Here is a 27,615-nt window from a genome sequence, read left to right as displayed (position 1 = left end):
TATTTAAACATTTGATCATAAAATTCTTTATGTTCAATTTTGAGAAACATTCAATTATTTAATAAATTATTTATTTTTGCATTAACAATAATTTGGAATTTAAAAATTAATATTATTAAAAAATTCGTCTCAAGAATTTAATTATTTTCAAAAGTAATAAAATTCTTCGCAGAAATTCAATTATAATCAAAAGTTCAAAAAATTTATTGTCAAAATTTCAATTATTGTTATAAATATTAAATTTTTTTTCAAAATTCAATTATTTTTCAAAATTTTAATAATATTCTTGGCAATATTTCAATTATTTTCAAAAATTGTAATAAAATTCTTGGCAAAATTTTCAATTATTTTCAAAAACTTTTCTCAATTCAATCAAATTTTTTACAGAGATTCAATTATTTTTAATACAATTTTAATATAATTTCTCAAAAAATATAATTATTCTTAAATTTTATTAAAATTCGTCAAAAGAATTCAATTATTTAAAAATTTGTTCATAAAATTCTTTATGAGAATTCAATTTTCAGAAACATTCAATTATTTAAAAAAATAATTTATTTTTGCATTAAAAATAATTTGGAATTTAAAAAGAAATATTATTAAAAAAATTTGTCTCAAGAATTCAATTATTTTCAAAAGTAATAAAATTCTTTGCAGAAATTCAATTATTTTTAAAAATTTTATTAATAATCATTGCAATATTTCAATTATTTTAAAAAATTGTAATAAAATTCTTGGTAAAATTTCAATTTTTTCAAAAACTTTTCTTAATTCAATCAAATTTTTTACAGAGATTCAATTCTTAAAAATTTTTATTGAAATTTGAATTTTTCATACTTTTAACTTAAAATTTGTAAAAGTTCAATTGAATTTTTTTTAAGTATTTTGAAGTTTTTATTTTCTAATAATAATATATATTTGATTCAAGAATTTCCGAATAATCGATGAAATTTCGTAAAATTTAATTGTAAACAAAAAGATTTTAAAATGTTAAAAAAAATGTTTCAAAAATTATTAAAATAATTAATTTACACTTTATAAAAAAGAATTTTAGTTAAAAATTCTGGAAAACAATAATTGAATTGAAATGATGATGAAAGTAATTTTTAATTATTATAAAACATAAAGAAATCGATAGCTCCGAGTCGAAGACTCGGAGTGATCGATTTCTTTATGTTTTATAACAATTTTTTTATAAGTTGTTTAATTTCAAAAAGGTTTTGAATTAAAAATTTTGTAAAATATAAATGTAGTTTTAAAAACCTGGAATTTATTTGTGTTAAAAACAATTTATTTGTTTTAAAGAAATTTTCCTTGTTTCAAATAATTATTTTCTTTTTAAATTGAAGAATTATTTCTTTAACTCTAAATCAATTTATTTAAATTAAATAAAATTTATTTATAATTCAAAATTACTTTTCTGTTTCAAATAAATTTTCCTGATTTCAAAGAAATTTTCCTAATTTCAAAGAAATTTCTCTTTTTGAATTATATAATTATTCCTTTGACCCTGTATCAATTTCTTTCATTCAAAAAAAATGTATTTAATTCAGTTATTCATAGAAAATTTTATTTAAAAAAAAAATTTTATTTTATTCAAAAAACTATTTATTTATTCATTGAAATTTTCCTTTTAAATTAGAAAATTATTTCTTTGATCCTATATTAATGATAAAACTTATTTAATTCAAAGAAAATTTATTTAATTCAAAGAAAAATTGATTTAATTCAAAGAAAAATTGATTTATTCAAAGAAAATTTATAATATTCAAAAAATTATTTTTTTTTAATGAAATTTTCCTTTTTAAATTAAAGAATGATTTTTTTTGATTCTATATTAATGATAAAATTTATTTGATTCAAAAAAAATTTATTTCATTTTTTTGAAATGAATTTTCCTACATTTAAAAAAAATGTTCCTTTTTAAATTAAATAATTATTTTTTTCATCCTGTATCAATGATAAAATTTCTCTGATTCAAGGAAAATTTATTTCTATCAAAGAAATTTTATTTCATTAAAAAATTGTATTTTATTCAAAACACTTTATTTGTTTCAAAGATAATTTTCCTTTTTAAATTAAAGAATCATTTCTTTGACGCTATATATAAATGATAAGCTCTCTTTGATTTAAAGAACAAATTTCTTTGATTTAAAGAAAATTTTTTGTTTAAATAAAAAAAAAATTTTTTTTAATGAAAAAACACCTTTTTGATTGAAAGAAAAATTTATTTCGAATCAAACAAAAAGAGTCAAAGAAACTGATTTTTTTTAAATTAACCAAAAATTTTTTTCCGAATCTAAAGAAACATATCGCTGTTCCAATTAAAGATTTTTTTTCCCAAGAGGTTAAAAAAATTCAATCTGGTGAATTAAACCATATATTTAATAAAAAATTCGAATTTCTTGCTCCGTTTAAGAAATTCTATAAGACCCATACATCACGCACCTAAAGAATATCCTTCGGGAATACAACAAGAATCCGAGGATGAATCAATTTTTCCATCATTCAACCATTATATTTAAATTCCAATTATAATTATGCATAAAAAATTTACATTTATATAACTTCTTAATGGCTTTTCATCTCTTTGATATAATTCAAAAAAAAAAAAAAATAAAAAAAAAAAAAGATTAAAGGATTACATTTGTATTTTATAACACAACAACAAATGATGAATAAAAATACTTTGAAGAAAATAAAAGATTAGGTGGTGAATAAAGAGTGGATTTCGAGTATCGTGCATCCCTTTTCTTCGAAGATGGCATTATCATTTGTTATCTTCCTCTAGGCTATGCAGTGAATCATCTTCACCAATCCCCCTCTCTGTAGGGTCTGGGCAGAAGACTCTTAAGGGGGCCCTCGACGCGGCGCGAGGCCAGTTCGAGAACGCGACCCTAACATTAACATCCGGTAATTCGAGACGGAAACGGAAACGAATTAACTCGATTACGTACAAATACAAAACAAAAAAAAAAACAAAAAAATACAAATAAAAATCAAAACAAAAAAAAATAATAATTATGAAGATCGTCTTGCTGCTCATTGCTGCTGCGGCCTTTGCCTCAGGTTGGTGCTACGTTCGTTTTTTCGGTCCAGTTTTATCTTTTATATTTATAAATTCAGAACATTGTGATGTTTTCAACTCTTCATCATCAGCACAAGTGTTATTGCAAAATTGAATCTAAACAGTGCTTTCTTTGTCAAAGAAATTATTTTTCCCTTTCTTTTTTAAGAGATAATTTTTTTTCTAAGCAAGTGTCGTTGTTAATTTTCTCCTACTCTTTTTGTCTTCAGTTTCAGAAATAATCACAATAGTAAAACTAGAATAAATGAAAATTAAACGTAATTTTAGAGTTGAGGAAAAAACGAATAAAGTAACTTTTACAATGATATACTTAAAATCGAGTCAGTTTTTTTCCGCATTTTTGCATTAATTTTTACAATTTTTTTAGAAGTAAATTTTACTATTTTCTTAGAAGTAAATTTTACTCCTTTCTTACAAGTAACTTCCGCTGTTGTCTTGAAAGTAAATTTTGTACTATTTTCATCCAAAAACAAATTTTACTATTTTTTTAAAAGTAAATTTTACTGCTTTTTTGGTAGTAAATTTTAATATTTTCTTTGTAGTAAATTTTACTATTGTGTCAAAATTAAATTCTATTTTCTTTAAAAAAAATTTTACAACTTTCATAGTAGTAAATTTTACAATTTTCTTGGAGGTAAATTTTACTATTTTCTTAGAGGTAAATTTTCCTATTTTCTTAGAAGGAAATTTTTGTATTTTCTTACAAAAGAATTTTACTATTTTCTTAGAAGTAAATTTTGGTATTTTCTTACAAAAGAATTTTACTATTTTCTTAGAAGTAAATTTTGGTATTTTCTTATAAAAGAATTTTACTATTTTCTTAGAAGTAAATTTCACTACTTTCATAGAAGTAAATTTGGACTATTTTCAAATAAGTTACTTTTACTATTTAGTATTTACTGTAGAAATAATTTTACAATTTCGAAATAAGTAATTATAGCAATTTTTTAGAAGCAAATTTTACTATTTTCTTAGGAGAAAATTCTACAATTTTTTTAAAAGTAAATTTCATTACATTCTTCGAAGTAAATTCTATTATTTTTCTCAGAAGTAAATTTTACTATTTCCAAATAACTAATTTTTACTATTTTCTAAAGAATTAAATTTTACTCATTTCTCAGAAGCGAAATTCTCCTATTTTGTTTAGAAGTAAATTTTATGTTTTTTTAGAAGTAAATTTTACTATTTTTTTAGAAGTAAATTCTAGTATTTTCTTAGAAATAAATTTTACTATTTTCTTGGAACCAAACTTTAAAAATTTCTTAACAAGAAATTTTACTATTTCTAAATAAGTTTTTTTTTACTATTTACAGTAGAAATAAAATTTACTATTTCCAAATAAGTAATTTTTACCATTTTCTATAGAAATAATTTTTACTATTTTCTCAGAAGTAAATTATTCTATTTTCTTCTGTGTAATTCTGTACTATTTTCTTAGGATTAAATTTCTTCTATTTTTTTGGAAATAAATTCTACAATTTTTCTCAGAAGTAAATTTTACTGTTTTCTTAAATGTAAATTTCACTATTTTCAAATAAGTAGGTAATTTTTACTACTAACCATAAAAATAAGTTTTACTATTCTCTAAAAAGTAAATTTTACTATTTTCTTTAGAAATAATTTTTACTATTTTCTTTAGAAATAAATTTTACTCTTTTATTTAGAAATAAATTCTACAATTTTCTTCAGGAATCAATTTCATTATTTTCATTAGAAATAAATTTTACTATTTTCTCATGAGTAAAATTTTCTATTAGTGATAGTAATGCAGTAAATTCTGTACTATTTGCTTAGAAGTACAAATTCTACTATTTTCTTCGAAGTAAATTTTACTATTTTCGAATAAATAAATTTTTGGCAAAAAAAATAGTAAAATATACTTTTAAAGTCTCAAAATTTACTGTAAAAATATAGTAAAAATTCACAAAAATTCCGTACAGTTTAGATTTTACTTCGTAAGTGGTAAAAGTTGCTCTGTATTTTTTTCCTTGCTTCCCAGTGGTAGAAGAATAAAAATAGCTTCTTGCTTCTAAATTGGTTTTTCAATTTTCAAAAACTCACTTCAGAAGAAATTTTATTTTGAATCATAAAAATTCTTATGTAGATTGAAAGTAAAAACTACTTTAAAATTTTTTTTTTATTTATAAGAAAAATATGGGACATTACTAAATAATGTCCCAAAATTTAATAAATGATAAAAATATTAAAAAAAAATTTTTTTCACTCATTTTGTATAATTTATTTCACTTTATAGCAATTTTTACTACTGAAAAAATAAAATGTAAACTATTTGCTGAAATTTTTGTATATTTCTCATAATTTTTACCATAAATGCCAAATAAATAACTTTTTAAAAAATAAATACAGTCTATAAGATTTACTTATTCGAAAATAGTTTAATTTTTTTTTTTAAATAATTAGAAAAAATAGAAAAAATGATACAAAATTCTTTAAGTATAAAAAATTTGTTTTTTACTATAAAAATAGTCAAACTTCTTTACATTTCTGACAATTTTTACTATACATCCAAAATAAATATTTCTTTATAAATTATTATACTGGGAAAAATTCACTCACTCAAAAGTAGTAAAAGTTTACTTAGAAAATAGTTAAACTTACTCCGAAAATAGGAAAAATTTACAGAATTTGAAAGTTTTACTATAAAAGTTGTAAAAATAAAATTTTTGTACATTTTTGACAATTTGTACTATACGTTGAAAAATAAATACTATTTAGAAATAAATACTCTCAGAAAAATTTAATTTTTCAAAAATAGTAAAATTTATTCCGAAAATAGCAAAAATTTACAGAAATTGCAGTTTTTACTACAAGAATAGTACAAATTTTTGTATATATCTGCCAATTTTTACTATAACGTTTAAAATAAATAGTATTTAGAAATAAATGTTTTCTGAAAAATTTACTTTAATTTAATTTAATTTACTAAAATTTACTTCGAAAATAGTAAAACTTAACAAATATTGCAGTTTTTACTACAAGAATAGTACAAATTTTTGTACACTTCTGACAATTTGTACAATACGTCCAAAATAAATACTTATTTAGAAATAAATATTTACTTAGAATGTAGAAATAAATATACTCCGAAAAAATATTTTTTCGGAAATAGTAAAATTTACTTAATCAAAAATAGTAACATTTACTCAAAAAATAGCGAAAATTGACAAAAATTCTAATTTTTACTACAAAAATAATAAAATTTACCATGTGAAAGTAGTAAAAAGTCCCATTAATCGTTTTTTCCGAAAACAAAAATTTTGTTCTACAATTTCTTTTTTCTTTACAATTTTTCTTTTTACAAGTAAATTGTACGAGTAAATGAACTTTAGTACAGGACAAAAATAAATTTTAAATATTTATAAAAAAAAAGAAAAAAAAATTCGAAACAACTTAAAATTTACATACAACTCATCTTAATCATCTCAACAAAGAAAATTGAAGAAAAATGAGAATGTAAAAAAAGAACCTTTTTGTACTTATTATTAATGCCATAAATTTCAATCGAAAATTGAAGGCTAGTGATGAAGAACTAAAATTAAAATTTTAAATCCTTAAAAAGATATGTATCTATTTAAATCAGGTGTCTATATATAAGTAGCATCACTTAAAAGATTGAAAATTAGCAATGTAATCGTTTTGAAAGGGTCTTTCTTTAATTAACTTTAAACTGGAGTTGTTTGTAAATTTTTTTGTTCCTCATTTTTTTTTTCTTTTTTGTTTGCTGCACCTTCGTCAAAGATCTTTTGACACAAACACACACATATATGATCATGATTCAAAAGGCAAGCACTGTATTGAAGAGAAGTCTATAGTTAAAGCACTAAGTCGCATCGCGGCCAACACTGGCAGACGTCTCAAGGTCTTCAGGTCGTTTACCACCTGCACTGCCAGTTTCAAGATCTAAAAATTTTTTTCCCCTCGAGGCATAATACTCTCCACGAAACACACCCCTGGGAAATCTTACCCCACACACTCGTCTAATTATTTGCTTTCAAAGCTTTAAAGTCTCTTTCTCTCTCTCTCTCACTCACTCACTCGTTTCTCTAAAGATAATAGGCTTGGCTGCACTTAAAATTTATGCGGTGGCAGTTAAATTCCCGAGGAAAGTCCTGATAGCTAGTTTCTATCTTTAAAACCCCTTTGCACTTAAATTATAAATTTATTCAAAGTCTCACTGTATAATATTTTTGCCCTTGAGCGATATTTACACAAATATTCCCTCAAGGTGCGATTTAAAAAATTTTTAATCCCCATGAATATATATTTCAGACTAATCGGATTTTCAGTCTTTGACATTCTGTAGTTTGTAGTAAATTCTATTTCCTATTTTATATTCTATTCTATATTCTGTTTCCTATTCTATTTTCTATTCTATATTCTATTCTATATTCTGTTTCCTATTCTAATTTCTATTCTATATTCTGTTTCCTATTCTATTTTCTATTCCATATTCTATTCTATATTATTCTGTTTCCTATTCTATTTTCTATTCCATATTCTATTCTATATTCTGTTTCCTATTCTAATTACTATTCTATATTCTGTTTCCTATTCGATTTTCTATTCTATATTCTGTCTCCTATTTCAGGCATGCCACAAAAAATTAATTTTTGTTTTTCCCTGACTTTTCCCTAATTTTCCAGACAAAATTTTGACTTTTTCCCTGATCCTAAAAAATATTCTGATTCACTCTCAAAATTATTAGATACTCAAAAAAAATGTTCTATTACATTTATTTACAAATTTCTTAAAAAGTAAAATTATTCCAAAACTAAATAAATAAAATAAAATATAATTAAATATTTTAAAAAAATATTTAATAATTACTATTTTTCCATAAGAAATAAGATTTTAAAGAATTTAATTTTAAACCTTTTGTAATTCCAATAACTTTTAAGAACATAATTTTAAAACATGAAGATATTGATCACTCCGAGTCTTCGTCTATCTTCATGTTTTATAATTTAAATTTCCATAACATTTTTCGAAAAAAAAATATTATTTACAAAAATTTTAATAAAATCCTCGCAAGAATTCATTTATTTTTATAAGTAATACAATTTTTCCCATCAATTCAATTATTTTAAAAAAAGGAATAAAATTCGTTGTAAAAATTAAATTATTATCATAAATAATAAAATTTTTCCCAGAAGTTAAATTATTTTTAATAAAAGTTATTTTCAAGAATTCAATTGAATTTCACAAATAATGAAATTCTTCGCTGACATTCAAATATTTTCTAAATCTATTATTTTAATAACATTTCTTAAAAGAATTTAATTATTTAAAAAATTGTAATAAAATTCGTTGCATGAATTTAATTATTTTCATATTTAATAACATTTCTGAAAAGAATTCAGTTATTTTTAAAAAAATGTAATAAAATTCGTTGCAAGAATTCAATTATTTTTATAATAAATAATAATATTCTTCACAGGATTTCAATTATTTAAAAAAAAAATTAATAAAAATTCGTTGTAAGACCTCAAATATTTTCCAAAATAATAAAATTCTTTACAGGAATTTCAATTATTTTTAAAAATTTTATTAAAATTGCTCGTAAGAAATAAATGAACAATTATCAATTATTTTTAATAATTTTTGCAAAAGTTTCTAGAAAATTTTGAATTCAATTTGTTTACAATTATTCAATTTTACAAAATTACGATTTCACGGAAATTCTACAATTCAATATTTAGAAAATAAAGCTTGAAATAATTTCAAAAAAAAATTTAAATTAATTTTTTCAAAATACAATTATTTCTAAAAATTCATGCTATAATGATTTTAATATTCAATTATTATTAAAAATTTTAACTGAAATTCATTTTTAAAATTTTTAGTAAATTCTAAGAGAATTCAATTATTTAAGTAAAAAAAAATTATTGAATAAATGAATATTTCTCAAAATTGAATTCTCGTTAAGAATTTTGTCAACAAATTTTTAAATAATTGAATTTTTTCAACGAATTTTAATAAAATTTTCAAGAATAATTACATTTTTCGAGGAATTCGGTTAAAAATTTATTAAAAATGATTGAAATTCTATGAGGAGTTTTATTATTCATGAAAATAATTGAATCTCTGTAAAAAATGTTATTATTTATGAAAATAATTGAATTATTGCGAAGAAATTTATAAAAAAAATTTGTAAATAGTTGAATTCCTGTGAAATTTTTATTATTTATAAAAATAATTGAATTTTGGAGAAGAATTTTATTATTTTTAAAGATAATTGAAATTTTGACAAGAATTTAAAAAAATTTTTGAACATAATTGAATTTCTGCAAACATTTGTAATTTCTCTAAAATTCAATTTTGTTTTGTGTTTTTAACTAAAATTTTTCTAAAAATTCATGATTTTTAATCATGATTGTTAATAATAATTAATTAAATATGTATATTAAAAAATTAAATAAAACTAATTATGAATCTTGCAAATTTTTTTCCAGTACTTTTAATAAAAATCCCTGACTTTTCTCTGATTTCCCTGACCAATTTTACTTTTCCTGACTTTTCCCTGAATTCCCTAATTTCCCTGACCTGTGGCAACCCTGTATTTTTTATTCTATATATATAATCATATTCTATATTCTATTCCATACACCCAAAGAAAATGTATATTTGGCTCAGAACCAACTAGACTTTTTATTTGTTTCAAATAAGTTTTATTTAGCTCAAATATTTGTTTTATTTATGTCGAATAAAATTTTTATTTAAAACAAATAAAAAGTCTAGTTGGTTCTGAGACAAATATACATTTATTTAACTCAAATAAAATATACTTCGGTTAAAGATCATTTTTTTCTGGTTGTAGTAATTATTCCTCTGCGGTTGCAATTTTTCGAAGACATAAATGAAAATTTCGAAAAAACAAAAATGTGACTTTTATGTTCACTTAGAGGATTTTCTATTCTATATTCTATAGCTTATTCTATATTCTATATTCTAATTTCCATTCCATAGTAATTATTCCTCTCTGCGGTTGCAATTTTTCGAAGACATACATAAATGAAAATTTCGAAGAAACAAAAATGTGACTTTTATGTTCACTTACAAGATTCATTGTAACTGTTCAACATGTCAGTAGCCCTTGGTATGAAAGCCCATTAATTTTACTACAGCTACTAAATTGTCAACATAGTTCAGTGAACCTGTTAACTTTTCTTGCGCTATACGCACATCACAAATGCATTATGAATGAATCGTAAAATAACTTCTAGACAACGGAGTATAATGAACAAAATAATAAATCAATCTTTAAATATTTAATCTACACCCGGAGAAAAATTTTATTTAAAAAAAATATAATTTCAGTTTTAAATAATAGGATATTTTTTTTCAGAGTCTACTAAATTATTTACTTGTTTGAAATATAAATTTTATTCCAAACAGAGAAAATTTCTATTTAAATCAAATTCAAATTCAATCAAATTCAACTTTGTTTGAAATAAATTAAATTTTTATTTGAAACAAAATTTCTATTTGAATCAAATAAAACTTTTAATTATAATAATCGTATTTTTTTAAATTAAGACTGAAAATTAGGGACAATTCGAAGATCATTGACCTGAACGATTAAAAAGTCTTATGCAAACCGTTAAGTAATTGAGAATGACGATGCGAATGGCCATGAAGACAGAAATATTAATCAGCTACTGTCTAAATTTAAATTAGTGAAAAGCCTTCCACTGCTAATTTTAATATTCGGTTGCTACGGTTTCAATTTTTCAAAATTCGATGACTTTTCCAGATTTTTCAGACAATTATTTTTAAAATTCCACTAAATTTTTATCGTATTACTTTAATGTAAGGAAATAATTAATTTAATTAATAATAAAAATCAAATTGGCCAATATTTTAGTAATTTCTAATTAATAAAATAATTATGTCATTTTTTGTAAATTAGAAAATTTTTGTTACGCCTGAAGAAAAAAAATGTTTTTTTTTTCTGCAAACTTGGGAAAAATCTTTGTTTTTTGAAACTTAAAAATCTTTTTTTTATTATTTTCTCTGAGTTTTTAAAACTTAGAAATTTTTTTCATACAAAGTGATAAATATTTATAGTAATTTTTATTATATTTACGAATAAAAACCCAAACTGTTTGGAATTTTGTACTATTTCTGTAAAATTTTATTCTATTTCCAAAGTAAATTTTACTAAATTAAAAATATATTTCACTAATTTTCAATAAAAAAAAATTTACTCTGGATTTTTAATAATTTAGCAAAATTTACTATTTTGAATGTTAATTTTTGTATAAAAATTATTCGAAATTTCTCTCGAACTTGTTAATTTGCTATTAAAAATTCTTATTTTCAGAGCAAATTTAACTATTTCTGAAGTAAATTTCTCTAATTTAAAAAAATTACAGACTTCGAAAAAAGATAAAAGAAAAATATCAATAATTAATAGACAAAAATTAACAAAAAAATCTGATTTAAAAAAGTTGTAATGGAGAGAAAAATGAAAAAAACAATTTAAATTTCTAAATTTGAAATCAAAATTTTTTACATTAACTTTACTTTGATTAAAAAAAATTGCGATTGAATTTTACTACATCCGAAGCAAAATTTCAGTAAAAATTAGTAAAATTTTCTCCAAAAGTAACGAAATTTGCTATTAAAAATTGTTATTTCGAAAATTATTTGTACTATTAACGACGAAAATTTTCTTATAAAAATTAAAAATGTTAACTTCAGGAGAAGTTAAAATTTACTCTGAAAATAACAATTTTTAATAGCAAATTGTTCTGCATTCAAAGAAAATTTCAATCATTTTTATAAAAAAAATTAATTTTGCAAATAGAAAAATTTGCTATTCAAAATCATTATTTCCCGAATAACTTTTACTAATTTTTACTGAAAAATACTTCGGAAATAGTAAAATTTGCTATTAGAAATCCTTAATTTATATTTGTCACTTTATATAAAAGATTTTTTAAGTTTAAAACTCTCAAAAAATAATAAAAAAAAAACCAAATTGTACCATTAATATGCGAACATTAACAATTTAAAATTTTCTCGATTCAACTTCAAGAAATACATTTTTAAAAATAATTCTAAAAATTTCTCGACTTTTTTTAAATTCTCCTATTTTTTCCTGACTGAAAAATAATTCCATTACAATTGCGCAGGTTTTCTAGAAAAACAGCAGTTCTGATAGAGTAAAAATTTCCAACCAATTCTTAGTATTTTTGCGCACCAAAACTTTAGTAAAATTTAGAAACACTAAATAATGGATTTAGATTAAAAAAATTAGAATTAAGAATTATTGGAAATTTTTACTGATTACAATTTTTGGAGAACTGCTCACTAAATCAAATTTAGACAGTAATGACAATTTGAGACGAAGAGAATTATTTTTTTCTATACAGAAAAAATATAAATTTAGTCAGTAACGACAAATTGAGACGAAGAGAATTATTTCCCTCTATACAAAAAAAAAATAATTTTTTTTTCCTTTCGCTAATTTTTCTATCAATTTATTCTAACCTTAGACTTTTTTTACAGCTCAAAGAATCACCACAATTCAATTAGATAACGTACAATATTTCGTCTCGCGAATGAATCCCTACAGTCCAGAATTGAATTATTTCCTCGCATATCAATATTGTCGATCATTGGGTCTTCAATTAGTGTCATTTGAGACAAAAGAAAAGGCCGATACAATGTCAGAATATCTAAAGAATGCCGGCTATACAAATTACGATTTTTGGACATCTGGCAATAAAATAGGAACAAATATGTTCTTGTGGATGAGCACTGGTATTCCATTCAACGCAAGCTTCAGCTACATTAACGAACAATCCGGAAGCATACCAATTGAAGTTCCACCTGGCACCGAACCACAAAGGGTAGCTCGTGAGAGGTATATAACAAAAGAAAATTCATTTACTTCTCCACTACACTCAACACATAAGAACAGGTACATATTTTTTTCCCATTTATTCTAAAGAAGAAATCAAAATCTAAAACAAGAAACAAACAAATTAATTCAAGAAATTGAAAATTTATTAGAATAGAAATAATCGAAAAGAAATTGGTAGTTGAGAATTAAAAATTCCACAAACTCCCTGTCACGTACAATCGCAACAGGACCTTCAGCATTCGAACGTGCCAACTCATCCGGAAGTGTATGTGGTGATCGTACGTGACACCGTGACAGCAGTTTTGCTAATGACTTATAAAGATGCGTCTATAGTCCAATGCTTATACTCTGTGTGTGAGAGACAAATGAAATATTATTTCTTTTTTTAAATTTCAGTGGTAACGCTGGAAGTTCAGATAGCTGTGTTGCCATGACAAAACCAAATTTAGAATGGATGGCACAAGACTGCTCAATGGTCAAAGATTTTATCTGCGAACAGACGCGATGCTACTACTACAATTATGGCAGTATTCCAGTATCGGCGACACAGGGGTAAGAGGTGAGATAATTAATTACAATACACACAAAACGGGGGAAAAAAATAGTAGTCTTTGATTATTAGAATATAATTGTCGACAGAGAATATTGCATTTCTGATTTTGTTTTCTTCATCTTCGCGAAATTTGCAATTTACCAAAAAACGAAAAAAAAATCAAAAACGAACGAAAAGTAAACGAAATTAGTAAATTCAATTATAATTAATTTACTAATTTACTAATTTAAATCAGTAAATTGTAATAAACTTATCAAGATTGCCACAAATATTTAATTTTGTTTTTCTTGACTTTTCCCTGATTTCCAGACTTTTTCCTGACTGATTTTTACTTTTTCCCTGACCCTAAAAAAATTCTGATTCACTCTCAAAATTATTAGATACTCAAAAATTCTATTACATTTATTTACAAATTTCGTTAATTGTAAAATTATTCAAAAACATCAATAGTTTTATTAAAAATAAATATTTTATCATTATTATTTTTCCATAGGAATTAAGATTTAAAAAAATTTTTAATTCAAACCTATTGAAATTAACAACTTATCAAAATTTTATTGCAAAACATGAAGAAATCGAAAGACTCGGAGTGCTCGATATCTTCATGTCTTATAATAATTTAAATTGTCATAAAATTTTTCAAAAAAAAAAAAAATTATATTTACAAAAATTTAAATAAAATTCTCGCAAGAATTCAATTATTTTTATAAGTAATATAATTTTTCACATCAATTTAATTATTTAAAAAAATGTATAATAAAATTCGATGTAAAAATCCAATTATTATCATAAATAATAAAATTTTTCCCAGAATTTGAATTATTTTTAATACAAATTTTAAATAAATTCCTCGAAAAATGATTCTTCAAACATTTTTTGCAAGAATTCAATTAAATTTCACAAATAATGAAATTCTTCGCTGAAATTCAAATATTTTCTAAATCTACTATTTTAATAAAATTTCTGAAAAGAATTCAATTATTTAAAAACAAATGTAATAAAATTTCTAAAAAGTATTCAGTTATTTTAAAAAAATGTAATAAAATTCGTTGCACGAATTCAATTATTTTCATAAATAATAAAATTTGTCACAGGATTTCAATTATTTAAAAGAAATGTAATAAAATTCGTTGCAAGAATTCAATTATTTTTATAATAAATAATAATATTCTTCACAGGATTTCAATTATTAAAAAAAAATGTAATAAAAATTCGTTGCAAGAATTCAATTATTTTCCTGATAATAATAAAATTCTTCACAGGATTTCAATCATTTTTAATACAATTTAAAGTAAATTCCTCAAAAAATTATTATTATTATTATTATTAATTATTATTATTTTCAAACAATGTTTGCAAGAATTCAATTAAATTTTACAAATAATAAAATTCTTTGCTGAAATTCAATTATTTTCATAAATAATAAATCGATTATTTAGAAATTATTTTTTAAATTAACATTTATTAGAAACTTCTACGAAAATTCAATTATTTAAATTCAAAAGAAAATAATTTATTGAATAATTAAATGTTTGTTAAAATTGAATCCTCATAAAGAATTTTATCAACAAATTTTTAAGTAATTGAATTCTTCTAACGAATTTTAATAAAATTTTTAAGAATAATTACTATTTTCGAGGAATTTAATTAAAATTGTATCAAAAATAATTAAATTCGTGCTATGAATTTTATTATTTATAAAAATAATTGAATCCATGTAAAAAAATTTTTTTTTTAAATAATTGAATTATTGAGAAGAATTTATAAAAAATTGTAAATATAATTGAATTACTGTGAAATTTTTATTATTTATAAAAATACTTGAAATTTTGACGAGATATTTAAAAAAATTTGGAACATAATATTGAATTTCTGCGAAGAATTTTATTACTTTTGAAAATAATTGAATTTATCTAATCGTTTGTAACTTTTCCAAAATTAAATTTTTTTTAGTAGTTTTAATTAAAATTCTTCTATAAATCTATTATTTTTAATAATTAATTAAATATATATTAAAAAATGTAATTAATTTCAGAATTTGAATTATTAAAATTTTTGAAAAATCTAACTTGATTATAATTTCTAATTAAATTCATTCAAAAATAGAAATTTTGTAAAATTTAAAATTAAAACCTTTTGAAGTTGATCTATTTATGAAAATTGTAAACGCAATTGTTGTAAAATTCAATTAATTTAGATATATTTAAATAAAATTATTCATTAAATAATTTCTAAGTAATAATTTTTTGATAGCTTCTCTTTATGAATTATGTTATTTTAAAAGAAATTATTATTGTGAGAAATAGAAAAAATTGAAGGTTTTGTATTAGAATTCGTAGTAATTTCATAGTTTATACAAAAAAACATCAAAATTCAGAGTTTTCTTATGAATTTAAAAAATTTAATTTCTTCCAGTACTTTTACTAAAAATCCCTGATTTTTCCCTGAATTCCTTGACCTATGGCAACCTTGCTTATGAATTTAAATTAGTAAATTATAATTATCTTACGAATTTAAATTAGTAAATTACAATTATAATTAGTTAATTAAATTAAAAATCAAATTCAATATATAAATTCGATTATAATTAATTTACTAATTTGAATTTGTAAATTTAATTATAATTAGCTTACTGATTTAATTTAATAAATAATTGGTAACATAACATTGCGGATAACGTGGATTCAAAGAAAGAATAACAGAAGAATTTTGACAAAATCCGATATGCTGTTCTCTTTTTTTTTGTTCTTTATGGATATTTGCTAACGGAGGTATTTTTCAGCTTCTTATTTAAGAGCAGATGGAGAATAGAAGTAACTTAACAAAAAGTAGATAACAAAGGTTTGATTTAGATAATAACTGTAGTTAATTACTGATTTTAATTTAACACCACACGAAGAATTCGACCAACTAAATTATTTTACATTTCGATTAAAAATAAGTTTCACGATTTCAAAATTTGGAGACTCAGCTTTTCAATTTAAAATTAAAATCCATAAACAAATTTTTCAATTAAAATTAAAATTTGAAAACAAATTTTTCAATTCAAATTCAAATTCTAAAACAAATTTTTCAATTCAAATTAAAATTCGAAAATAAATTTTTAATTTAATTTAAAATTCGAAAACAAATTTTTAATTTAATTTCAAATTCGAAACAAACTTTTAATTTAAATTAAAATTCGAAAACAAATTTTTAACTTAAATTGAAATTTAGAAACAAATTTGAAACTTAAATTAAAAATTCAAAACACATTTTTTATTTAAATTAAAATTTGATTGAAATTTTTACGAACATGAAAAATAGAGTTAACTCACATGACAAAGAACGAATGAAACAAACGACACTACGACTTCTCTCGAAATAATTGACTACTTGACATTCGACCGACACTAAACATCATTACAATATCTAGATCAAAAATAAGAATTTCATTATTTCATCATAATCTCAAAATTTTCCACATCTTCGAAACTAAACATCTCATTTTAAAGTCAATGGAGAGAGAAATTTGAAGCATTAATAATAGAATTTCTCAAAAGAATTTTTTCAACAATTTGGAAAACTAATAAATTTTTATACAAAAAATCGAAAAAGTCACATTTTTTAAAAATAACTTTGAGGCCTACGTATAGAGAAAAATTTATACTCTAATCATTGAGGCAAACAACATGGATGCGACATGAATTCAAATTTCTCTCCGAATTGGTGAGAATTTGTAGTAGGTTTTTCGAGTAGAATTTTTACGATTATTAAAATAACAAAACTAACACATAGACACTGACAAAAAATTCCTTCGAGATCATCGATCATGTCAAGCAAAGAGCGAAGAAGAAGCAAAGAAAAAAAAACCATTGAAAAAAGTTACTTTTCTTGATTTTAAAATTTTTAATACAATATTATTCGGAAAAAATTTTTTTCTGTAAAGATAATTAAAAACAAGGTAAATTAGAAAAAATTAATTTTTAAATTTTGAATAAATAAAGTTGATAATAACAAAAACATTCGGACAATATTTTATTTTATTCTATTTGAATTCGAAACGTTGGATATTTTTTTTATTCTATTTCAATTCGAAACGTTGAACAATATTTTTATTTTATTCTATTTCAATTCGAAACTTTAGAGAATATTTTAATTTGAAACGTTGGAGAATATTTTTATTTTATTTCAATTCGAGAAAGTTGGACACTATTTTTTTTTATTCTGTTTTAATTCGAAACGTTGAAGAATATTTTAATTTGAAACGTTGGAAAATATTTTTATTTTATTCTATTTTAATTCGAAACGTTAGAGAATATATTTTTACTTTATTTTATTTTAATTCGAAACTTTAGAGAATATTTTATTTTTATTCTGTTTTAATTCGAAACGTTGAAGAATATTTTAATTTGAAACGTTGGAGAATATTTTTATTTTATTCTATTTCAATTCGAAACTTTAGAGAATCAAAATAGAATAAGATAACATTTTGTACGAATGTCTTTTGTTATTATAAACTTTATTAAAAAATACTTTTCGGATAAAGATAAAAAAAAAATTCAAACATAAAATAAAAAGTTCTCAGATTGACTCGATCGACGCTCTCAACTCCCCTTCTCGATCACTCTTTTTTAGAAGCGTTTTTTTCCCTAATTCTGCTTATAGAAATCGAAAGCCCTACATCGCAAGCACCGCCGCGCCAACCGTGACCCACCAGGAGGATGATCACACAAAACAAAATCACGACGATGAGCAACGAGCCTCTTCTTCGGCCACACCATCGCCCAAACGTTCACACGAGGATCCAATCAACAGAATTACCTCCGCTCTGCCAGCAGTCGCTCGCCATCACACCACCAATGAAATCCGTGGCAACACCAATCCAATGATCCTCGAGAAGAGCACCCGAAACGATCACATTCCCGACATAACCAGCCTCTTCTCCAACGCACCATCGCAAGTCCAAAAGGACACCGCCTTCGATGGACTCGAGACCCACGAGGTGCGCTCACTATCCCGATCATCACCAATCTTAAACGCCGAACATCGCGAGGAACCCACGGAATATGAAACTGGCGCTGAAACTGAATTGCCAAACAATGCCCTCTTGGACCCGCACACAGTCGGTCCCTACAATTCAATGCTCGACTATCAATCCGATCAGGCAATTCAATCAGATCAGAGTGAATTGGTAACGCCAATTAAGGATCATGAAGAAGACTCCAGTACCATCCTCCCGGATGCGGAACCGGCCTATAGGTACAGCATCAAAGTGCGCAATAACGGCAAAGTATTAGATCCTCCGTCCAAGTAATTATCTAATTTATCATCGTCATTTCATCATCATCATCATCATCTCAACATCATCATGAACAACAACAACAGCATCATCATAATCATTTTGTTGTCTCGCGTCCAAGCAATAGTGACAGCATTTCTGAAAAAACATCTTCAAAAGATTATTTTTTTTGGAAAAAAACTTGAAGAAGAAAATTATAATGAATTGCTCAAGCGATTTTGCTTCATGGTGCCACTAATGTCTAGTCTTTTTGTTCCCTAATACAATAACGTAACCTAACCATCGCAAACAGGCTCGTGATCATCGTCAATCCATATCCACACATCAATCATTTCCCACACAATTTTCAAGAGACGTTAGTGGTGCCTAAAAAAAGTATCTTGGAGAGCGAGATCGGCTTTGAAAAACAACGCTAGAGATTAATCACATTTCTGATTATGAGCAAAAAATTGATTTATCACTAATTTCCCATTAGTCAATTCATCTCTTGTCTCTATCCTAGCGTTTTTTCTTTCCAAAATTGATGACAATTTTGTAATTAAAAAGAAACTCGAAAATTCACAAGAGTTTTTTGGTGGCGCCGGCGGACATACGTTAAGTAATTTGGCTCGTTTCATTTATAATTTAAAAAAAGTGTACGACGATGGGATTATAGGCATTAGTTTCTATGAAAGTGTTTCCAAGTATTAAACATAATAATTAAGATATGAATTCGAAATCAAATAATGTGCGGCATCGGGAGTCCGTCCGCGCCACACATTTTTATTAAAAATGTACTGATGATTGATAATACAATACATTGTATTTTGGACAAGTAGAAAAAAATGAAATATACTTTATCGCGATATGTGAAACGAGATTATAGACTCTTTGTGAAAAAAAAAACGATAACGTTTTAATTTTAAATTTTAGTTTTGTCTCAAAAAGAGGTTTTTTTTTAACTATTAAGTATTTTTTTTAATATAGAAGATGATAGATTTCAACTCCTACGGATATGAATGAATAACTTGTATGATTGGTCATTAATAAAGGAATAGATACATTTTTAATGGGTATTTTATCATCCAAACTGGAATTTCAATTTTCGTTTTCATAACTTCCTTTGGAAATTTAAACATTTCCGTATCTTCCTTTGGAAATAAACATTTTCGAAAAATATACTAATTATGGTAATTTAATAATTAGAAAAAATAATTAAATTACTAAAAACAGGGTTGCCACAAAAATTTATTTTTGTTTTTCCCTGATTTCCAGACAGAATTTTCATTTTTTTTCCTGGTCCTAAATAATATTCTGATTCACTCTCAAAAATTTTTAGATATAAAAAAAACTGTTTTTAATACTTATTTATGAATATTTTCAATTGTAAATTATTCGGAAACATCAATAGATTCTTGTTAGATAAATTATTGTCAATTCTTATTTTTTCACAGGAATTACGATTTTCATAAAAATTTCACAATTCAAACCTTTTGAAATTTAATAATTTTTGAGAATTATTACTATAAATTCTTAAAAAATATTATCTAGGAATTATTCTAGAAAAAATCAGTTTAACTTTAAATCAATCAATTTAAATCAATCCTTGCAAAAATACAATTATTTTCAAAAAAATTTCAAGAAAGAATTAAATTTTTTTCTTAATAAATTTGTTATAAAAAATTTCAATAGAATTCAATTATTTTCTAAAATTTTAATAAATTCTGCGAAAAAATTCAATTATATTTATAAATAATAAAATTCTTTTCGAAAAATCAATGTTTTTTAATACAATTTCAATTTAATTTAACTTAATTTTGATTATTTTTCGAAAAAATGCAATTATTTTATAAAATTATAATAAATCCTTTGAAACAATTTAATTATTATATTTATAAATAGTTCTTTGAAAGAATTTAATTATTTTCAAAAATTTTAACAAAATTCTTCGCGATAATTCAATTATTATTTTCCTAAATAATAAAACTCTTCGAAGAAATTTTATTATTCTTCAATTTTTTGATAAAATTCTTTGCGAAAAATCTAAAATCTAAAATCCACTTTTTATACTTTAATTTTAGGAAATTTCGATTATTCGAAGATCTTTTAATTAAATATTCAAAAATTCAAGTAATTTTAAAAAAAATTAATACAATTTCTTCAAAAACGTTAGTTTTTGAGGAAATTGTATTAAATTCTTTTTTTTCAATAATTAAGATTGACTAAAATTGAAATTTTCTAAAATTTTAATTTCAAATCTTTTGAAATTCAATTAATGATAATTGTAGACGCAACTCTACTGAAATTCAATTAATTTTTTAATTTTTAAGTAAAATTTACCATTAAGTAATTTATAAGTAATTAATTTTCTGAAAATTCTTCGAGAATTAAATTATTTTCAAATAATTTCAATTTCATTTTCTAAAAAGTTTAACTATTGTCAGAAATGGGAAAAATTTGAGGAAAAATTCAACGTTTTGTACCTAAATTCGTGGTGACTTCAAAGTTTACAAGACAAACAAAAAGAAATTCAAAAAAAATTAAATCATTTCAATATTTTTTTGGCAATGATTACTGAACTCCTAAAAACTGCATTTTCATATGAATTTTTTAAATTTTCTATTTTTCCATACCGCTATTAATAAAATTCACTTCTTTTTGTAAGGAAATGTTATTAAAATTAATGAAAAAATTTCCCTGACTTCCCTGACCTTTGGCAACCCAGAAAAATAATTCTAAACGAGTAAAATTGACGCAATGCAAAAAATTTACTCACCAACCGTTGATTACACCTTCAATGTTGAGCATTGGCACAATTTTGAACACATAATTCTCCCTGAGATCATTGGCATATTGGGAATCATCCAAAAGAGCCTCTAATGTTCCCTTCATCACCCACGATGCATTACTTTCACCAGGATGAACTCTCGATGTCAGAAAAATTATTTTCCGATCCTAAAAATTAATTTCACAAATAATTACGTAATTCAGTTAACTTTTAAACCTCTGCTCGATTTTTTGATTAAAATTAGAATAAATTGAAATTTAGATCATTAGCCATTTTTTATGAATTAAAATTTAAAAAAATGTTTATTGCAATTTTGAATTTCAATTAAAATTTGGATTTCATTATTTGTTAATTTTCAAATCTCTACTCAATTTTCTAATGCGTTCGATTAAAATAAAAATAAATTGAAAAGTAGATCATTTACTATTTTTTATAAATTTAAACATAAAATTTTAATGCAAATTGATTAGAATTAAAAAAGAAATTAAATTTTATTAAATTTTAAGAATTTATTAATTTTTCAACTAATTTAAATTCAAATTGATTGATTTTCGAATCATTTAAATTTTTTTGATAAATCGAAACAGAGATTTATTAAATTATTTTTAATAAAAGTTCCTGTACTTCCTAAAACAATTTGATCTTAGGAATTTTTGAAAAAATTCTCCTGATGAAACTAATATAAATTATTGCAATATTCTTAAGTTTAAGTAAATATTTTTAATGTTTAAAAAATATTTTTAAAAATTCACATGCAAATTTAACTATTTAAATCAAGTCTCACGAATTTAATTACTAATCAAAAATAAAAATCTAATTCCTTCAAGCTAAGATTTAGTTCATTTTCAATTAAAAATCACGGCTATCTTTTTTTCTGATTTTAAAAACAAAAGATTTTCAATCTTTTAAATTAAAAAACAAGTTTAAAAGATCTATTACTTTAAACTAAAACCTGTTTAAAATTAGATTTTAAATTCCAATTTTTTTTTTTCTAAATTTTCAACGAAAGAAAAGATAAGAATTTTTACCTGAATGGGACTACTGGTGGAATTCGGTGCAGTTATGGTTAGCAGAGGATTCTCATTGCCATTGAGGCTATCACAAAGATTTTCAACTCGAAAATAAATTTTGCTAGGCGCTATTGTTCTCGTCCATTTCCAAATGTTGCTCATCAATTGACTATACGTATAGGGGAAATGATAAGCCAAATAGCAGACATCATTGGCGTGGGGAAAATTAACAGTGAATGAAGTCGTTAAATAATTTTTCCCCTTTCCTTGCCTCTGATAACAATTTCTATAATAACAAATATCAAGTCCAGTTCGAATCCATCCGACTCTTCCTCGTTGCGCCTCAATCACACTAAAGAGAATCGGTTTCATTCCAAAATTAAATTGCGAATTAGCCTTCTCACAATTAATTATATTGAACGTATAAAGCGTATTTCCCTCCATATTGGAAACCTCGAAATAAAACCATTGATGCCTCGATCCACTGTTTACATCCGGAGTTAAAATTAAATCGTACTCCTTTGGACCGATCTGCAATTTTTCAAAATAATTAATTAATAAATGCGTTCTTTACTTAATGAACTAGCAAATATTCCCTTAAATAAATAAATAAATAAGTAAATAAATGAATTCAAAAATAGAAAAGAAAAACAATTTTTCCCACCTGAATCGCTTTCCTAAGATTTCCACTCTCGAATCTCGATTCGAACAGCAAATGTTTGATGTCATTGTGACGTTTGCTAACTCGAAGTTCATCCCAATTTGAAAGGAGTTTATCTAACGATTGATTGGAATGACTGGCGGCTAGTGCATCGAGATCGTAAACTGTTTCATGAAGAATATTTCCCGGATGAAGACCACGATCCACGGAAGTAAGAAGTTTAGATCTACAGATTCTTCTGTCTTTGCTATTGAGTGGTTCCAATTTTCCGAGACCATCGCCACCGAGAAGATCCGGATAGGCAACTTTGACGAATTTTATAATACTCTTCACTTTACTGGCAATTGCACAATATGCATATTGATCGGTTGCATTCCCCGCAACAGATTCTAAAGACTTCAGTTCATTAACGACAAACGAGGAATTTGTATTCAACATTTTGTCCGTTTTCACCGCAACAACAGAATTTTTCTGTTTATTCAGTTTCACCAATTTCAACGACTGTTTTCCCTTTGGAGAATGTGGACCAATTTCTTGATTTGCCGAATTCTGGACAATCGACAGTTGATTTTGCAAAGTTCCCAATTCTTTGAAAAAAACGTTATAACTGGAAATTGCAAAAAAATCATTTCATTTACTAAGATATTAATTAAAAACTGGAAATTATTTATAATTCAAAAGAAAATGACTACTGGGAATAATTTAATTGAGACAAAGTTAATAAAAATAATTGAAGTAATGAAAAAAAATACTTTTTTTCCTTTTATATTAAAAATTAATTCAAAATAATTAATTGTACTTATTAAAATGAAATCCGGGAAAATAATTTCATAAAAATATTTTCAAATCAATATTTTGACTCGTAAGTTTAAAAATAAAATTTCAAAATAGATCATACGTGAATATTTATGAGTAATAAAGAAATCGAAATAGGAATTCATTTATTTATTTACCTAGCGAGATCTTCCTCAGACCTTTGTGATGTAATAAAACCGGCAAAAAATTTATTCTCGTCAATGTCGTCAGATTTGGAATCTCGTAAATTTCGAAAAACATGACTGTCTTCATCTTCGCCCGATTCTACGTCGCTGTTAGAGCCTAAAACCTGATTTTAACGTGAAAAACAACTTTTATATTCACATTTTCAAAAAGAAAAAATAAATATTGTTGATTTTCATTCTTACCTGACTCTCGGCATCACTAATACTGTCGGCACTGTTTGTTCTCGCATTTGTTTCAGGCAATGAAAATCTATTGACAAATTTTTATATCCTGAATTAAAATTTAAAAATTGAAATTTGAATCGATTAAAATTTTTTTATATTGAAATTTGGATACATAAATTGAATTCAATAACATTTTTGTAAAGAATTTAATTTTTTTTAAAAGTTTTGATAAAATCCTTCAAAGGAATTTTAATTATTATCAAATTTTTTAATAAAATTTTTTATAAGATTTAATAGATTTTCAATACATTAATTTTAAAATTCAAAACATTTGAAAAGAAAAATTGTTTTAATTACCTGGCAGGTGAAATTTTCGGAACTGGAAGTTCCCTTTTCTCGAGGCATTGACTGATGATGTCGCAAACTCTTGATAATACCGAATCGTACATTTTATTATCCGGAAAATTTGTACAGAATCGATAAAGAAGTTGCAAGCCTCCGTTTGCTTTTATCGCCTTTTTCCCGGCATCTGTAAAATTAATTTCAAGTCATGTGAATATTTTTAATTTTAAATATTTAATATATAATTTTAAATATTAAATTAACTTCGAAAGTACTTTTTTATTATGTTTCGTAATTTCTGTTTCATATTTCTCTCTTAGAAAGTAATATTTAGATTTTCTTTTTAAATTTCTATCACGAATGAAAATATATTTCTTATTTTATATTAAATTACCAAGTTTTCAATTTTTTTTAAATTTAATTTCTACTTACTTAGAACACAAAGATGCTGCAGAGTACTGAGTGCACTGTTGCAAATTTTTAATCTCAATTGTCCATCGAATCTTTCCCATCTTTCAAACAAGCGCATCAGTTGATGTACAATTCCGATTTTTATAAATTTCGTACAGCAGAGTTCTGTTAAAAAAATATTTCAATTCAATAAATTCATTATTAAATTAGAACTTTAAAAAATTAAATTCAGTGTGTTCGCAAATTTTTATTTTCAATTTTTGATTGGTTGATTGACTGATTCATGAGAATTTTTTTTATTGATTTTATTGTCGTTAAAAACTTGTTTTATCAATTGACTGTTGCATTTAAAATTAAAAATTTTTGATTGTTTAATTTTGTGACCACTCTGAAATAATATTTACGAATAAATTAATTTTTTTCCATCATTTTCCTTACTACTTGCACTGAAATATTTGAAACAATCCAACAATGTTCCGAGTTTCAAATGAGGCGAATAACCAAGATAAACAAAAGTTTTCTCTAAAGTATGAACAACGCCGTCTCTCAACAAAAATTGTTGAGAAATGCCTGTAAATTTTTTTTTATTTACTTAAATATTATATACTTATTTTCTTAATTATTTATAATAATAATTATTATTAATATGACATTCTAATTAAGAAAAATAGAAATAAAAATCATAAAGATAATTAATTATAATGTATAATAATAATTATTATTGTTAAAAATATAATGAATATTACACATTAATAAAACTTACAGTTTTTAGATAAATTTTTAAAGATGAGCAACAGTGGTAATAGGGTTTTGTTTTGATTGAAATGCTGCTTCAGCAAATTATGAAAGAGCTTCAAGGAATTAAGAGCCTTCACCTTCGTGGCAAAATTTTTATCCTTCTGGGCGATCTGCAGAGAGGAGGATAAATTTCATAGAAACAATAATCTAGTAGTTTAAACGTTTCAAGGTAATATCTCGACCTTAAATCACGCCAATTTTAATATAATAATAGCTTTCGATGAGAAAAAAAAACTTGCAAAACTTGCGCTTTTACACATTCACGTCTTATAAGGAAATAATTTTTGTTCAAAACAAATTCGAATTAAAAAAACTACCAAACGATATCAAATTAAAGGCAAATTTCTTAGAAGAAAATTAAATTTTTCATCTCAATTCAATTATCCAAAGAAGTAAAATACAAAATAATAACTGATCTATTCTTATTGCGTTGAATAAAAATATTCTTTAAATTATTCCAAATTATTTCATGTTTCTAAAGTTTCAAACGATATTTTTTCATTTTTCAAAAATTGAACTTTATTAAAAAAATTTTGTTGTAGACAAAAAAAATTAATTTTTAACTACAAATGCTATTTTTATATATCTTTCTACAAAAAATTCTTTTTATACAAAAAAAATTAATTTTTAACTATAAATGCTGTTTTTATATTTCTTTCTACTTCAATATAATAATTTCTAAAAATATTTGAACGGAAAAAATTTTTCGTTTATTTGAAATTTAAAAAATAGCTTTAAAAAAACTTCGAAACTTTAAGGAAATATTATTTCTTATTTTAAAATATAGTTTTATTTTAATTTGTCTAGAATAAGAATTGAAAAATTTAAATAAATTCGTCTGGGAAAAATTTATTATGTAGTGAAGGAAAAAATATATTACCTGACCTAATAACCAGAGCACCTCTTGGACTAATACTTCGATCATTACAGGATCCGCATGTTGGGAATTAATTAAAAGTTTTATCAAAACTTCTGTGCCACCTAGACTTATCAACTTACTAAGCGCCAATCTGCTATTGGTACCTGAAACAATTTATCAAAAAACAGTATTTAAACGAACCTTTTAAAATTCAGTAATTATTTTTTTTTTTTTGATAAATAACATTTCTTTTCAAGGTACAAGTAAATCGTCCATTAGACACTTTATGATTCAAATAAACAAAGAATCAAAAGTAAATGTTAAATTCTTTACTCACGTAAATCGTTTTTGTTTTTTAATGCCTTTCCCTTTGTCTTCGAAATTTTTGGCGATATACATTCACGAAGAATTCCAACCAAAGTGCAATTGGTGATGTTATCTTTGCAATTCTAAAACAATAAAAGCAATCAATTAATAAAACAAACAAATAAATAATTAAAAATTTACACTTTTCCTCTTTTCAGAATAGGTTTTTTTTAAGATGGAAAAAACATTTTTAATAAAGTGAAAAGTTTAATAAATTCCTCGCTCATAATTCATTATGCGAGAAATGTTAATTATTTTTAGAAATTAATTATCCCTTCGTGACTGTAAATAATATTTTTGTTGATTGTCAAAAATATTTTTTGACACAGCGAAAAGAAATTTATAAACTGCTTATTATTATAATGAAAAGTGAAAAAAAAGTAGAAGAAGTAGTTTAATGTTGGATCTATTATTGACGCAG

General features: G+C 23.5%; 2 protein-coding genes across 11 annotated transcripts in view; one reads left to right on the top strand and one right to left on the bottom strand.

Moving 5' to 3' along the window:
- Nucleotides 1-27,615, bottom strand: part of LOC122510230 (cytosolic carboxypeptidase 1-like) — a 66,662-nt gene that overhangs the window by 24,252 nt on the left and 14,795 nt on the right. For all 5 annotated transcript variants that reach the window (XM_043624712.1, XM_043624713.1, XM_043624714.1 and 2 more), the window contains 11 exons: nucleotides 27,166-27,277; nucleotides 26,850-26,992; nucleotides 25,935-26,079; nucleotides 25,610-25,741; nucleotides 25,193-25,336; nucleotides 24,776-24,947; nucleotides 24,437-24,503; nucleotides 24,206-24,357; nucleotides 23,256-23,859; nucleotides 22,610-23,122; nucleotides 21,570-21,748 (listed from right to left, as the gene is read on the bottom strand). In XM_043624712.1, the coding sequence (XP_043480647.1) occupies nucleotides 21,570-21,748; nucleotides 22,610-23,122; nucleotides 23,256-23,859; nucleotides 24,206-24,357; nucleotides 24,437-24,503; nucleotides 24,776-24,947; nucleotides 25,193-25,336; nucleotides 25,610-25,741; nucleotides 25,935-26,079; nucleotides 26,850-26,992; nucleotides 27,166-27,277 (2,363 nt within the window). The remainder of the gene's footprint in view (nucleotides 1-21,569; nucleotides 21,749-22,609; nucleotides 23,123-23,255; nucleotides 23,860-24,205; nucleotides 24,358-24,436; nucleotides 24,504-24,775; nucleotides 24,948-25,192; nucleotides 25,337-25,609; nucleotides 25,742-25,934; nucleotides 26,080-26,849; nucleotides 26,993-27,165; nucleotides 27,278-27,615) is intronic.
- LOC122510232 (C-type lectin 37Da) lies at nucleotides 2,862-19,863 on the top strand. Of its 6 annotated transcripts, none has more exons than XM_043624716.1 (4): nucleotides 2,862-3,069; nucleotides 12,623-13,037; nucleotides 13,377-13,532; nucleotides 18,181-19,863. In XM_043624716.1, exons 1-4 carry the CDS (start codon nucleotides 3,024-3,026, stop codon nucleotides 18,827-18,829), a joined length of 1,266 nt encoding a protein of 421 aa, XP_043480651.1. In that variant the 5' UTR covers nucleotides 2,862-3,023; the 3' UTR covers nucleotides 18,830-19,863. The 6 variants fall into 6 exon arrangements, with proteins under 6 accessions (XP_043480651.1, XP_043480656.1, XP_043480652.1 ...); XM_043624721.1 differs by having other exon boundaries at nucleotides 13,377-13,539; nucleotides 18,181-18,313; XM_043624717.1 differs by having other exon boundaries at nucleotides 2,863-3,069; nucleotides 12,623-12,980.

Source organism: Leptopilina heterotoma, unplaced genomic scaffold (genome assembly GCF_015476425.1).
Source record: "Leptopilina heterotoma isolate Lh14 unplaced genomic scaffold, ASM1547642v1 Lhet_68, whole genome shotgun sequence".
In the NCBI taxonomy this organism is placed as follows: domain Eukaryota; kingdom Metazoa; phylum Arthropoda; class Insecta; order Hymenoptera; family Figitidae; genus Leptopilina; species Leptopilina heterotoma.
The sequence above is the reverse complement of the archived record's forward strand: the minus strand, read 5'-3'. Positions and strand labels throughout refer to the sequence as shown.